Below are 15,253 nucleotides of genomic sequence, written 5' to 3' on the forward strand. Positions count from 1 at the left end.
GCCAGGTCACCCCAGTGCACCATCCCTAGTTCTCAGTGTAAAACCAGCATACAGAAGGTGCTTAACAAATGCTCTATGAACTCTATGGCACAGATCCAGCATAGAGGAGGTGCTCACAAATCCTCAGTGAAGTACACTTAACACGGATCCAGCGTACAGAAGGCGTTCCATAAATGCTCTGTGAACTTTATTGGCACAGATCCAGCACACAGAAGGTACTCAGTGAATGCTCTGTGATCTGTCCTGGTGTGGTACCAGCATATAGAAACTGCTCACTAAATGCTTCCTACACTCTACCCTGTAGCTTCCCTTCTGCAAAATTGGGTGGGGGGAGACTCCATCGGGGCTCCAGTGCGGATCAAAGGAGAGACTGGAGGGCACGAGGCGTGGAGTTTCCCAAAGACTCTGGAACACCAGGAATGCGTATTGCTCCGGATACAGTCCACTGATGGTTCCACACGTGGACCTACGCCCAGCAGAAATATAGTGCGATGGTCACCAAAGATGTGCGCACGGATGCTTTTGGACAGAGTTCTCCCTGGTGGCCCCAAACTGGGCTGTCCACCTCCAGGAGACTGGATGCATACATTGTGTATAGAATTCCGCCCGGCAGTGAAAACAGCAAATCCCTGCATCCGACAACATGAATGAATCTCCCCAAAGTCACGTGGAACCAAAGAATGTGGACAAAGAAGGGTTTGTGCTGCGTGATCCCACTGATGGGAAGTCCAAGATCAGGCCAAACTAATCAATGATGACAGAGTCAGAAGTGGTTTCCTTGAAGGAAGAGTCCCTGGGAGGGGGCTGCGGGTCCCCCTGGGGGGCGGGAGGAAGTGAGCTCAGGCCCCTCCCGCGTGGTGGTTATGCGGGTGGGTGCACGGGTCAGAGGGTCAGGTTGTACCCGCAGGGAGCCGTACTCTATGTCAGACGGAAGGAAAATGAGAAACACGAAATGGGGAGAATGCCGTATTTAGCAAAGTTCGGTAACAAGTACCACGTTGGGGATCAGGCACAAAATACTGGCTAGTCCAAAAAGAGTGTACTAGAAAGGGGTAGAGGGAGGAGTGGGACTCTGGATGGGGGAGGGGAAGGAGGAGGGAGGGGGAGGGGAGGGATTTCTTTTTTTTTCCCCCCACCAGGAGGGACCCGATCTTCAGGTCTTCTGGGAATCCTGTGAACCCAGCTGCTCCCGGCTTCCTGGCCCAGCTTCCAGGAATTATGCCTCTCATTCCAGGTTCATGAACCACCGAGTCCCCGCCCACAAGAGGTACCAGCCCACCGAGTACGAGCATGCAGCCAACTGTGCCACCCATGCTGTGAGTTGGCTTTTGGGGGGCCGAGAGGGGGACACTTTCAGGTGGGAGGGAAGGCCGGCTCTTCACCCTTGGAGAGCGTCAGCATCTCTTTTCCACGGTGATGCCCCAACGGACAAGTCCTCTGTGGCCCTTGGAAGAGTGACTGGGATCTGGAGGGAAGGCCATTTGGGAGCATTGGACTGTGGTGCTGAGGATGCCTCTCTTTTGCTCTGTGAACCTTTGCTGGCTCCCTGGTACCTGGTACAGCCTCTGGACTCTAGCGAGCTCCCAGGCAGGCCTTAGTTCATAAGTTGGTCCACCTTTCCTGCTACCCAGGTTCCAGCGCCCTGGAGTCCTTCCTGACACCACCCCAGCCTCGCCTAAGAGATCTTTCTCTGGGCAGTAGGCCCCTTTGGGAATAATGGAAGATTGAGTCCTGCATTGTCCAGTTTGGTAGCCACTGGCCCCGTGTGGCTTTTGCGCCCTTGAAATGCAGCTCATCTGTTGGAGATATGCTGCCAACTTGGGAAGGCTTAGCATGCAAAACAGGATGTAAAATAGCTCCTTAATATGTTTATGTATATTACGTGGTATTTTGGATATATCGGGCTGAACAAAGTGTAGTATTAACATTAATTTTACCTGTTTGTTTTTCCCTTTAAAAACGTGGGTCCCAAAATGACCTGGGCGACTCGCGTTAATAGTCCTACTGGCTGGGGCTGCCATAAACCCTTTCTCCTGAAAAAGTGTTCCCAACACACAGAACTGGGCGCACTTTCAGGGACCCCCCTGCCCCCTGTGCTTTGGAGAGTTCTAGACTTCTCTGGGGAAATGATGGATGAACCAAGGCATGGAGAGCGAAGGGTTTTCCAGGTGGACCTGGTGGGGAGGGCTGCTTTCTCCAGAAGGTGCTAAGTACGTGTGCACAGGTGTGAGGCGGCGTGGCGTGCTCGGGGGCCGCGAGGCTGGCTGTGGGGGCGGTGACCGGTGATGCTCCTTGAGGTGGGGAGCCGTCGTGTTTACCACGACCTTCTCCAGAGCCGTGCTGCCCGGTAGGGTAGCCACTGGCTCCGTGGGGCTGCTGAAATTGAAACTAAAATCAATTAAAGTGACATAAAATAAAAAACGTCAGCACCTTATTGCCACTGTCACGATTCAGGTGCTCGGTAGCCACAGGTGCCTAGCGGCTCCCATGTTGGATGGGGCAGGTCTAGGACTCTCCACCAAGGAGGGAGGGTCTGTTGGACGGTGCGGGTCTGGAGAAGAGAGTGGGTGGCATGCTCGGGGAAGCTCAGGGACTCAGTACATCCCTGGACCCCACGCTGAAGGCTGGCCCAGCAGGACCTGTCCCTGCTCTGCTTCCAGCTCTGGATCATCCCCAGCATCCTCGGCAGCTCCAACCTCTACTTCCTGTCCGACGACGACTGGGAGACCATCTCTGCTTGGATTTATGGCCTCGGCCTCTGTGGGCTCTTCGTGGTGTCCACCGTGTTCCACACCATCTCCTGGAAGAAGAGCCACCTCAGGTGCCTCTGCCTAGCCCACGGGTGGGGCGGGGGTTGGGCGGGGTGACCAGGGTGGTGACCTTCACGCCGTCTTTGCCTCGGCCGGCCGGCCAGGATTAAGTCCCACCTTAGCAGACCACCTCACCCACATGAGCCTCGTTTGCTCACCTCCGAGATGCCCAGAGAGCAAGCCCCCAGCTCCCGGTGTTGTTACGAGGGACCCTCCTAACCATCGTAACCATCAGAATGACCTCTCCGGGTCTAGGCCCTGGACAGACGTCACACCTGATCTTTTCAATAATTCTGTGGTATAGGCATTAGTCTTGGATTTTTAAATTTTTGCTTTGCTTTTAATTTTTAAAAACACTGTGGTAAATACTCATAACGTAAATTGACTCTCTTCGTCAGTCTTAAGCGTCCCGTTCAGGGGCATTAAGCACATGCACACTGTTGTGCCAACACCACCATCCATCTCCAGAACTTTCTTCATCTTCCTGAACTGAAGCTCCGTGCCCCTTGAGCACTCGCTCCCCATCCCCTCCCCAGCCCCCGACACCCACCATCCTATTTCCTAGGGACCTCACGCAAGGCAGTCGTACGGTATTTGTCCTTTTGTGACTGGCTTCTCTCATTTGGCACAGTGTGCTCCATCCAGTTTGTAGCGCCTCTCAGAACTTCCCTTTTAAGGCATTCAACGAGTATCTTCCATTGTAATGCACATGTTGTGCATCCGTTCATTCGTGGGTGGATCCTTGGGTTGTTTCCACCTTTTGTGACTGGCTTCTCTCACTCAGCGTGAGGTGTCAGGGCTGGTCCCCGTTGCAGCATGTAGAACCCCCGGCTTGTGCGTGATGACACTGAAATTCAGAAGGCGATGGGTCTTGCTCAAGATCACCAAGCTGGTCATATCTGAGCCAGAGCTGATCCCGGGCCCTGTACATTGCGGGATGCCCTGGCCCCATTGCAGCAGTGGCAGGGACCCCTCGTCTCCAGCTTCAGCACCCCCCGCCCCTCCCCCAGGGGCCCCGTGACTTGGCTGTAGCCCCCATTCCTATTTCCCATTCTTACCCTCTCTGTGGGTCTTGGTTCCACTCCGCTGTAGGAGTTTCTTGTGGCTGCCATAGCAAATGACCCCAGGCTGGGTGGCTGGAAACAACAGAGTTCTTTCTCTCATAGTTTAGGGGGCCAGAAGGCCGAGATCCAGGTGTCAGTGGGGCCATGCTCCCTCCAAAGTCTCTAGGGGAGGATCTGGCCTCATCCAGCTCCTGGTGGCCCCAGTCTTCCTTGGCTTCTAGCTGCTTCTCCAGGCTGCCTGTGTCTTCACACGGCCTTCCTCCCATGTGTCTCTTTGTCCAGATTTTGCCCCCCTTTTTCTTACTAAGAAACCAGTCATTGGGTTTAGCGCCGGCTTAACCAGCGGTGGGCCTGTGCTGGCCTTTCCTGTCCTCACCTGTCACATAGTGGATGAAAAAAAAACAGCACCTGTCTTTTAGGTGGGGTTAAAAAGTCGTAAGTTGCTTAGGCCGGTGCTCTGCTTATGGCCCACGCTGTAAACATGCTAACTGCTGTTGTCGCTTTCATTTCTAGGAGGACATGTGGTTAAACCCCTGGTCAGTTTTACTGAGGGCTGTAGTTTGCTGGGCAGAATCAGTTTGCATTAAGTATCTATTGCTCTGTAATACATCACCCTCAGTCACAGAGATTTTATTTATTTATTTTTTTGGAGATTTTATTTATTTATTTGAGAGAGAGTGTGAGTGAGAGACAGAGAGAAAACAAGCCAGGGGGAGAGGCAGAGGCAGAGGGAGAAGCAGGCTCCCCACAAAGCAGGGAGCCTGACGCGGGGCTCAATCCCAGGACTCCAAGATCATGACCTGAGCCAAAGGCAGATGCTCAACCCACTGAGCCACCCAGGGGCCCCAGTCACAGAGGTTTTAAATAACGGGAAACCTTGATTACCTCTCAAGGCTTCTGAGAATCAGGAATTCAGGAGCTTAATTAACTGTATGGTTCTGGTTTATGATCTCTGGTGTAACCAAGATGCTGGGCCGGGGCCGCCGCCATCTGAAGGCTTGACTGGGGCTGGAGAGGCCACTTCCAAGGGGGCTCCCTCACATAGCTGGCAAGTTGGTACTGGATGTTTTACCAGGTGCTCCGTGCTTCCCAAATGGACCTCTCCACAGACATGGCTCATTTCTCCCAAAGTTAGTGTTCCAAGAGAACAAGGCAGAGGTTTGTTCTAATATCGTTTATGATCGAGCCTCAGAAATCACTCACCATCATTTCTGCAGCCCTCTGTTGGTTACATGTGTTTGCCTTATTCATCGTGGGAGGGGGCTATGCATGGGTGTGAATACCAGAAAGTGGGGCTCTTTGGGTACCATTTTGGAGGTCGGCTACCACACTGGGCAAACATATTGAGGGCGGCCGTTTGCTACTCAACATGAGGTCACAACAAAAACAGCGAATGTTTATTGAGCACTTCCTGATACGCACAGTGCTAAGTACCAATGCACTTAAACCTCACGGTCACCCTGTGATAGGCTGCTGGTACCCTCCCCACTTGACAGATCAGAGAGCTGGGGCCGAGAGATGGTAAGGAGCTGGTTCAAGGTTATACAGTCCATAAGTGGTAAGGTTGGCATTTGAACTCAGGCCTTCTGGGCTCCAGACCTGGACCTGAACCAGAATGCCGGGACCCAGAGGCTCTTTAGCGGGGGCACATAGGTTCATTGGTTTTGTACTTTTTTTTAGTCACCAAAGTATTTCATCATTTGAATTCTTTGGAAACTCCCAGTGTATAAAGCCAAAATGCAGAGTGTGGGTGTCAGACCTTCACCTTTCAGGGAGAAGGGGGGTCCTCAGCGAAACCTGTGGGGTGTCCCCCATTGAACCCCCGGGGGATGGGGAGCCTGGTTTGAAAACCACTGCTCTGGGCACTTCCAGATGGGGAGCCTGAAGCCCAAGGGTGGTGGCTGGGGTGAAGGCCCGTCAGCCCCGAGCCCAGGCCCCTCCGCACCTGCGGGTGGGGAGGTGTGGCCCTGGGGCCCTACCCCTGACCCTTCCCATACCCCTTCTCTGTCCCAGGATGGTGGAGCATTGCCTGCACATGTTCGACCGCATGGTCATCTACTTCTTCATAGCGGCATCCTACGCGCCCTGGTGAGTACCTCTGCGCAGTCCCTGGTGGGGGGGTGGGGGAGACTGGCTTCCTCTCCCTGAATGTCTTCTTCTATTTGGTGGGGTAATCTGTTGACTGACTCGGCACAAAAGAGTGTAGGTAAAAAGACGCCCTCTGTCCATTCTCCTTCTGCAACTACTTACAACTCTTGTGTCTCTTGCCGGAGTTATTTTGTGCAAAAAAAGCCAAAGTGTGTGCCCAGAATATTGTAAATGCATCGGTATTCATATTTTTCCTCCTGCTTCTAATACAAAAGGAAGGGTACTATACAAACTGCAATTTGCTTTTGTTCTCTTGGTAATGTCGCTGGGGGCACCTCTCTGTATTTTAGTGCATTGAAGATTTCCCCAGTCTTTTTTCTATCACAGCATAACATTTCCTGGCCGTCCCGTTTACGGACATTTCTGGCGTTGGGGCGCTCCGTCCCTTGGCTAGGAGACACCGGGCCGCAGTGAATCTCCTTGTTTGTGTATCATTTAGCACCCGTGTGTGGATATGTTGTCTCGAATCATATGAAGTTGCTAAGAGGTGGCCTTTTCTGACCTCCAGAAATAGTAGTTTCATGTGGTGGAACCTGATCTTTGTGGCGTAAATTCGAGACTTGGATTTCTGGGCGGCAGGGAGTGGGCCTTCTAATTTGGTTAACTGTTGCCGGATCACCACACAGTATATTGGTTTTAACCTACCCCCCCCCCCCCCCCCCAGCAAGTGACCTGGAGTTTTCCAACTTGATTTAGTAATCTAGAAAGTTCTGGAATAAGGAAACACTCAGCTTCAGGCCACATTCTAAAAGCCCACAGAGCTGTTGAGCTCACGTTTGGGGAATGCGTGGCCAGGCGGGCGGTGCTGGGGGTTGGGACCCCGAGGGTCTGGCCGCTCGAAGGGCATCTGTGACGGGACAGTGGTGGCATGGTGAGACCGGCCTGTGTGCATGCAGCCCCGGGAGCTCAGAGGAGGCACCGCTGTGGCGTGGGGGCCTCTGGAGGGCTGCCTGGAGGAGGGGTCCTGCTCTGAGGACCCACACGTGTGCTTCTGAAGAGTAGCGGGCCATGGGAAGGTTTGTTCCGTTTTTGCCCAGGAAATTTCTGTTTTTGGCCATCACAAGTGGGGCCTTCTCTTTCATTATATCTGCTAATAAACGGGTTTTATTTGTATATGCGAAGGTGATTGCTCTTTTTTTTAAAAAATTTTATTTATTTGACAGAGAGACACAGCGAGAGAGGGACCACAAGCAGGGGGAGTGGGAGAGGGAGAAGCAGGCCTCCCGCTGAGCAGGGAGCCCGATGCGGGGCTCGATCCCAGGACCCCGAGATCATGACCTGAGCTGAAGGCAGACGCTTAACGACTGAGCCACCCAGGCACCCCACGATTGCTTTTTAAATATGTTTCGTGGAGGTGTGCCATACCTGGAGAGCATGCACGGTCATAAATGTGCATCCCTGTGAATTTTCACACACAGCGGCCAGCACCCAGATGAAGAAGCAGAACATGTCCAGCCCCCTTCTCTCAAGGTAACCCCAGCTCTGAGATATGACAGGCCTGATTTCTTCTTTTGTGTTAGTGGAGTCCCCATTCTTTTGGATTCTTGCTTCTTCCACACAGCATACGTCTGGAGAAACCCAGGGAGTCACCCATCCTCCCGGCTGGACAGGGCCCGCGTGACCACAGCTCGGGTGTCCACGCTCCTGTGGCAGGCTTGCCATGGTGCCCACATCTCATACAAGGGTAGGGGCAAACGGAGTATAGATGGGAGGCTGTTTGGTCTGTTTTTAGGGGTGATGGGGCTTCAAAGCAGGGTATTGATGTGGTTTTAGTGTTTGGGCCGACGGGAGCAGGGAGGGGTGAGGACAGCCTGGCCCAGGACCTAGGGGAGCAGCGGTGGTGGCCTGGACCCCAGGAGTGCCCACGGGAGTCAAGGGAGAAGAGTGACAGATCGAAAAGACACTTGCAGACAGCTGAGTAGACTGACTCATGGACGGTGGGAGGGGGTGAGGGGTGCCAGGTTTCTTGGGCCAGCCTCCCCCGTGAAACCAGCCCCGCTGCCGGGTCCTCCCTGGGGTTGCAGGCAGATGCAAGCCCCATGCCCAGCTGGGCTTTGGGAGAGAGGGGGACTCGCTTCTCTTCCCAAAACTGGTACGCTTCTGGCCGTCAGATGCCAAGTCGGCAGGCATATGTATGGAGGCTTCTAGAATAAGCACAGGTCCTGGGTGAGTGGGTTGTGGGGAGGCCACTGGAGCAGGCCAGGAGCAGGAGAGTGAAACCAGGAGCCATGGGAGGGAGCCCCTTCCACGTGGCCACTTGTGGTCGGCCCCAGGTGGGCCCTAGGCATCACCTGCAGTTGCCAGGGGCGAGGTCATCTCAGGTTTCCTTTTGGATGCGGCCAAGTATAATCAAGTCAAGTTTTGTGCTCAGCTGCAGTAACTCTCTTTGACGTGGATTTCTAAAACAATCCCGACTGTCGTCCCCTCTCTTGATTTATCGGCTGGGTTTCTAGTCTTTATCCCCAGCTGTGACTGATGGAGAGGTACAGACACTCTCTCCTCATGGGACTTAGGGTCCCACAGGGAGCACAGGTGTTGTACTGACACGGGAATGAGCCACAACTGTGAACGAGGGGTGCAGGTGACACGTCCTGGTTTGCGAGCCTTTTTAGGAGGAAGAGTTGGCCGAACGTGGGGGTTGATCGGATGTGCGGGCGGAGGTAGGGAGACGGAGGAGCTTGGTGACCAAGTTTCCCAGCTGGGCACTTGGGTGCGCGGGAAAGGGGTACATGGGACAAGATGGTATAGAATCATTTGGTGGGTATTTTTCTTTGAATGGCTCTGGTTTTCATGGCATTTTCTGCAGAGCCCCGGAGGTTCCCAGAGGACCACGGATGGGGGGGGCGTGAATGACCGTGGGTTCCTCCATCCTTGCCTCAATCAGAAAACCCCATTTTTTTTGATGTTTGTTTTTGATAGATTAGACTTACACGTGAGATTCCTGCATACAGTCTTTACTTAAAGGGTGTAAAAGATGCTTGAAAGCCTCTGGCATAGTAGAAAGAGAGGAGCAGAAATATTTGAAATTCAGCACACTTTTTTTTGGGGGGGGGAAGTGTTCATTTTATTCTGTTAAAGTCAAGTTGAAATTCAGTGTGATATTTTAGTAAGAAATGACCTGTGTAGTTCGAGACTCCCTCCCCTCGCCCCTCCCCCCACACCCCATTTTATACTCATCCTCCTTCCCATTGGCCTATTTTGTGTCTGTTTGGAGAGCTCTTCAGAATGATCTTCACTGATGGTTCTTCCGGGTAATGAGTCGGATTATTTTTTTCTACCTTTAAGCTTTCCAGTATAAATTAACTTCTTTATAATAACAATTGGACTCAGAGCCGATTGCTTTTTGGGGGACACGGGGTGGGCAGAGGTTGCATATCAGGTGGTCTCATTCAAGAAATTCACTCCGGAAAAAAGTGAGAAAGGGGGGCGCCTGGGTGGCTCAGTTGGTTGGGCGACTGCCTTCGGCTCAGGTCATAATCCTGGAGTCCCGGGATCGAGTCCCGCATCGGGCTCCCTGCTCGGCGGGGAGTCTGCTTCTCCCTCTGACCCTCTTCCCTCTCGTGCTCTCTCTATCTCATTCTCTCTCTCAAATAAATAAATAAAATCTTTAAAAAAAAAAAAAAGTGAGAAAGGATCCCTCCCCTCAAGCACCGCCATCCTCAACTGTCCCTTTCTAGATGGAACTCCCACTACCCACTCGACAGGGGGGCTCCGATCGGTGTGCTGCGCATGTACACATCTCTCTTCACGCGTGCAAATAATACAGTACCGTTCCTCTCCCCTCACCCCCCACCACCACACACAGCAACATGTCTGGGAGATGTCTGCACCAAAGTCCGGATTGTTCTGTTTTCCAAGCTGCTACGCCCATGCCACAGGATGGTGTATCCGGCAGGGTGCGGCTGGGGGACAGAAACCATACAGTGATTTGAACACGGAACAGCTGGTATAAAGGATTGATCATAGGAGATCGGAGAAGGGGAGAATTGATTAATGAGCGTCAAAGACAAATCTAGGGAAGCCCATAGCGGCAGATATAAGGGACAGTTATGACCAGCCCCGCTCCATCCAGGGCAGAGTTCCCCCCTCGTCCGAAAGGGCCTGGCCTTTGCCCGCGGGATGACAGAGAGGCTGCTGGAGGGGGCCATGGGTGTGGCTTGCTGGAAATCAGCCCTCTGGGGGTGCTGGGGGAGGCTGGCCACTGGAGGCCCCGAGCTTTACCCCTTGTTCTGTGCCGGGCAAGCTGCTGGTTGCTGGGTGCTCCTGGAGCCAGCCGCTGAGAGGCCCCTGCAGGAACCCCGAGCATTTCAGGGCAGATAGTGGTACAGGGTGGAGGTCAGGCAGCTTGCCGGACAGGGGTCCCCACGGGGGGCCGCCAGTGTGCCGGTGTGTGGGGCTGAAGAGGGGGTGCAGGAGCAGCTGTCTGGCCTGAGGCACAGGCCTGCCTTGTCCTCTGTGCCGCCACTGTCCCCTGCATCCACAGCTAGGGATCACACTGTGGCCAAATGCTGGAGAAAGCCACGCCCTGCAGGCACCTGCCCGGGGGGAAACCACCTCAGCCCAGCGGCAGAGAGAGAAGCCTGCTCTCAGAACCTGGTGGGAGAACCGCGGGCGCCAGGAAAGAGGAGCCTTTCCTCCCGCAGCGTCTCTTCACTGCCCTCCCCTGACAAAGCTTAACGTCGCGCCTGGTGGGAAGGAAGAAGGCACGCGGCCCAGCTCCGGTAGCTTGGAGCAGGCAGGAAGGGTGAATTCAGAGCCGAGAGGCAGTATATTGATAACCAGCACAGACGGACATCATCCTTATATCACCTTTCCCTTCTGGTAGATGGTTGGGTGCTTTCCTGTGGGTCCTGTTGGACCGGTGCTGTGATGAATGTCCTCTTCTGTGCCTCTGTGCGTGGATGAGACCGCATTTCCTTGGCTAACCCCTGGGGCTGGAGTGACGGGGTCACTGGACACGCGCACCTCGGGTTTGATAGATTCGGCCCGATTGCCCTCACACAGGCTTTACACTCCTGCCCATTTGAGATGCCCTTTGTCTTTGTGCTCGGACGGTGTCCGTTTTGCTAATTTTCCTCTAATCATTGCTTATTGTTCCAGTCAGTTTCTCCGTCTGTCTCTCCACCCCGAGAGCCCACATCCCACCTGCAGAGCTGTGGGGCACAGGGCTGCTCTGGGGTCAGTCTTCCTGGGAGGGGCTGGGTCCCAGGGGGCCCCCCTCAGCCTGTGCCCTTGGCTTTCTCTCAGGCTGAACCTTCGGGAGCTGGGCCCCTGGGCCTCCCACATGCGTTGGCTGGTCTGGATCATGGCCTCGGTGGGCACCATCTACGTCTTCTTCTTCCATGAGCGGTAAGCCAAGGCTGGGTGGGGGGGCTCGGGGCTCAGGTAGGCTGGGCCTCCTCTCTGCCCTTGGGGAGATGAGACCCCAGGATGACCCCGAAGCATGAGGGTACGGCTCTGCCTGGCATCCCAGGGCTCGGGCCCATGGATGGCCACCAGAGCCACAGCCCATAAGGTCGATCTGAAGAGGTTTTATTTATTTTATTTTATTTTTTTTTAAAGATTTTATTTATTTATTTGACAGAGAGAGACATAGCGAGAGAGGGAACACAAGCAGGGGGCGTGGGAGAGGGAGAAGGAGGTTCCTGGCCGAGCAGAGAGCCCGATGCGGGGCTCGATCCCAGGACCCTGGGATCGTGACCTGAGCCGAAGGCAGACGCTTAACCTCTGAGCCACCCAGGCGCCCCCTGAAGAGGTTTTAAAAAAAGACCTTGTGGGTCACGTGTTACCCACCCTCCCTAAGCTGGGTTGTCAGATGAGGGGAGAGGCTCCAGACTCTCTTCACTTCCGTCCCACCGAGTGAAGAAAGAAACAGAGCTATAGAAGCAAAGGGGAATAACTGACTTCTGGAATCTCCAGGGAGGGCAAATTGGTGTCAGCCCGTGCAGCCGCTCGGATGGGACGGAGGGCGGCTGCCTGGGCCCCTGGGGAAAAGGTGCTGGCATCACACAGTCATGACGGCCCCGGCCCAAGCGAGGCAAGGGCCCACATGCGTGCTGTACTCAGCAGCAGGGACAGCCGTGGCCAGTCATGCCACCCATGGAGACCAAGTCCCCGAGGGAAGGACACCCGCCCAGGGCCACCCAGCTCTGCCAGTGCCTGCTGCAGGTACCTGGGTGAAGTCAGAGCCCAGGAGCGCTGGGCAGAGGGTGGAACTCTTCTCACGCTTTTGGTTGGGGTGTCCCCTCCTACCCAGAGCGGGGAGCTGTATGCCGTTCCTCATGGGGAGGCTGTCCCGAGGCCCAGATGGCTTGTCTTCCTGCCAGGTACAAGCTGGTGGAGCTGCTCTGCTATGTCATCATGGGCTTCTTCCCTGCCCTGGTCCTCCTTTCAATGGTAAGTCCCACCCGGCCGGCCGGGAGTCTCTCTCTCTCTCTTTCTCTCTCTCTCTCTTTCTCTCTCTCTCTCTCTCTCTCTCTCTCACTCTCTCTCTCTCTCTCGATGGCCGTGTCAGCCCCTCCCCACATCCCCTCCCTGCGTCGGCCTCCCTGTGTGTTTTAAGGATTCAATAGGAAGACCTACAGAGAGGGAATGTGGTGCCTGGGACATAGTAAGTACCCAGTCGCTAAATTAAATCTGTGATGATAACATCTCTGGGTGTGGAGGCAGAGCTGAGGCTTAGGACTTCCAACCCTTTGGTGTTCACACGTTCTAAACGGCTTGTCCGCACAGGAGACCTAAAGGGGCAGCCAAGGTTCCTCCCCCGCACAGGTTCCGAGCCCTTACGAAGGGCAGGAGGCCTACCTGCAGGATCTTCCTTCCTTGCCCCTGGAGATGCATGTGATGTCCCGTTCAAGACACCCAGGCTGGCCCACACTCGTGTGCAGCCCCTGAGTGGCTGAGCCGGGATTGGGCCCCATCACCGCTGACTGTGGGGACCAGGATCTTCGGGCTGTTCTGCCTGGGCCTGTGAGGGGCAGAGCCCAGGAAGAGAAGCAGCTGGGGTGGCCACGCGTGGACCACATCTCCTCTGCGACCCTCAGTTGTCCCATCTGTCAAGTGGGCACAGTAAACTCACCTGCCTGGCACCCTCCATAGTTTATTATCTTACACTGTGATTATTGGCAGGTGGTAAAATTATATGTAGTCAAGTCTAGCAGGTGTTCTGTTTCTTTTAAATTTTATAGTTTTTACACAGAAAAGTGGTATGGTTAGGAAGGCCTTCCTTCTCTCCAAGTTCACATAAATATTTACCCGTATTGTCTCCTGTTTCTGTTGTGGTTTAACCTTCCCACTGTGGTTTCTCCTGGACGTGGTGATTCGGGGCTGAGCCCCTAGCCAGTGATGTCAATTATTTGCCATTTAAACGTGCTCCTTTGGTCACATGTTAAATTCACACGTATATGTGGGTCTACTTCTGGGATTTCAGTTCTGTTCCGTCCAGAGGCCCGTGTCTATCCTGGCACCAAACCATTTTACGTAATCTAGCTTAATTACGTTTTAATCTGTGGTCCCGTCAGTTCTTCTGCTCAGCATTTTCCTGATGATTTGTGTTTATTCTTACAGACTGTCTTCTCCCCTCGCAAGTTCATTTTTATTTGAATATATATATTTATCTATTGAATTGTGTAATATCAAATTGTGTAATTTATATTAAATGTTTTAAACGTGTTAAAGTTATAAAATTTTATTTAAACTTATTTTCAAAATTTTAAAGAATTTTATGAAGAATATTAAATAGTACATTGTATAACTTATATTAAACAAATATTAAAGTTTTAAAAAATTTCAAAATTTATTTAAATTTATTTTTAAATGTTTAAAAATTTTATGAAGTATGTTAAATATTACATTATATAATTTATAGTAAGTAAATGTTTCCAACGTTTAAAAATCTTAAAACGTTTAAAAAATTTTAAAAATTATAAAGAATATTAAAATAAATATTACATTGTATCATTTATATTAAATAAAAAATTTTAATTTTTCTGAATTTTAAAGAATTTAAATTTATTTAAAAAATTTTATGAATTATATTAAGCTAAATATCACAGTGTAATATTTTGAAATTTTTAAACTTTAATTTTTAGATTTTAAAAAATTTTATGAAGTATATTAAATATTACATTATATAATTCATATTAGATAAATATTTTTAAAAATTTTAAGATTTCTAAAAATTCATTTAAATTTATTTAAAAAATTTAAAAATTTTTAAATTACATTAAATACTAAATTATACAGTATCCATCAAATTATGTGTAGGTACATATAGATACTTATATATAGTAAGGGTGTATTTTAATACATAGTCACTGCAAAAAATAAGTCTGAAGATGTGTGAAAGAGCCAAGCCCTCCTCCCCAGTACGATGCCCCAGCTGCAACCACCATTCAGTTTGTGTGTCCTTTTTGTTTATTTATTTATTTATATGCAAATCTATGTGGATATGCAGACATACGGACTTGTTTGTTCTTCTTCTTTTTTTTTTTTTTAAAGATTTTATTTATTTATTTGAGAGAGAGAGAGAGAATGAGAGATAGAGAGCACGAGAGGGAAGAGGGTCAGAGGGAGAAGCAGACTTCCTGCTGAGCAGGGAGCCCGATGCGGGACTCGATCCCGGGACTCCAGGATCATGACCTGAGCTGAAGGCAGTCGCTTAACCAACTGAGCCACCCAGGTGCCCGGACTTGTTTGTTCTTCTACAAAAACGAGGTCACACAAAATGTCCAGCTCTGCAACGTGCTTTCCTCACTTAGCATGTGCCGTGGGCACGTCTCCATGACCGCCACATGCAGTCATGCCTGCCTCATAAGGTGGTTGTGAAGGCTCCGAGGTGCGAGCAGGTGCGAGGAGGCACTAGGTATTCCTAAAGCTGTTACTGTGTCATTAATACTCCAGTATGATGCTCTCCAGGACTGAGGGAATCAGTGTCCACAGGGACGATGAAATACTATGTAGCTATTCAGGAGCTGGAGGTGGCTCTCGCTGTGGGATGCAGACTGGTCCCCCACAGAGCAGTTAACCCAACGTGGAGTTGCAGCATGGTGGGGATGGCGTGAGCCCCTTTGTCTGGAATGATCAGTTCCCGTGCATAGTACCTACTATGAAGTGCATGCATATTCCGTGTTGCACGTGGGGGAGAACATTTCTGGAAGGATACTGTTAACAGTGGTAGCCTGTAACGTGTACAAGAGGACCCGGGGAGACGGGGCGGTGGTGTGGCAGGTT

At 51.9% G+C, this 15,253-nt stretch overlaps 1 protein-coding gene across 1 annotated transcript in view; it reads left to right on the top strand.

Moving 5' to 3' along the window:
• The window catches only part of RADIL (Rap associating with DIL domain), a 135,473-nt gene that overhangs the window by 40,943 nt on the left and 79,277 nt on the right, over nucleotides 1-15,253 (top strand). The window contains 5 exon segments of the mRNA XM_088017077.1: nucleotides 1,207-1,316; nucleotides 2,661-2,821; nucleotides 5,888-5,962; nucleotides 11,270-11,371; nucleotides 12,349-12,418. Of these exon segments, the coding sequence (XP_087873203.1) occupies nucleotides 1,207-1,316; nucleotides 2,661-2,821; nucleotides 5,888-5,962; nucleotides 11,270-11,371; nucleotides 12,349-12,418 (518 nt within the window).

This window comes from Eumetopias jubatus, unplaced genomic scaffold (assembly GCF_037043125.1).
Source record: "Eumetopias jubatus isolate StellerSeaLion01/CBP00866 unplaced genomic scaffold, mEumJub1_p1.0 scaffold_12, whole genome shotgun sequence".
Taxonomy (NCBI): Eukaryota; Metazoa; Chordata; class Mammalia; order Carnivora; family Otariidae; genus Eumetopias; species Eumetopias jubatus.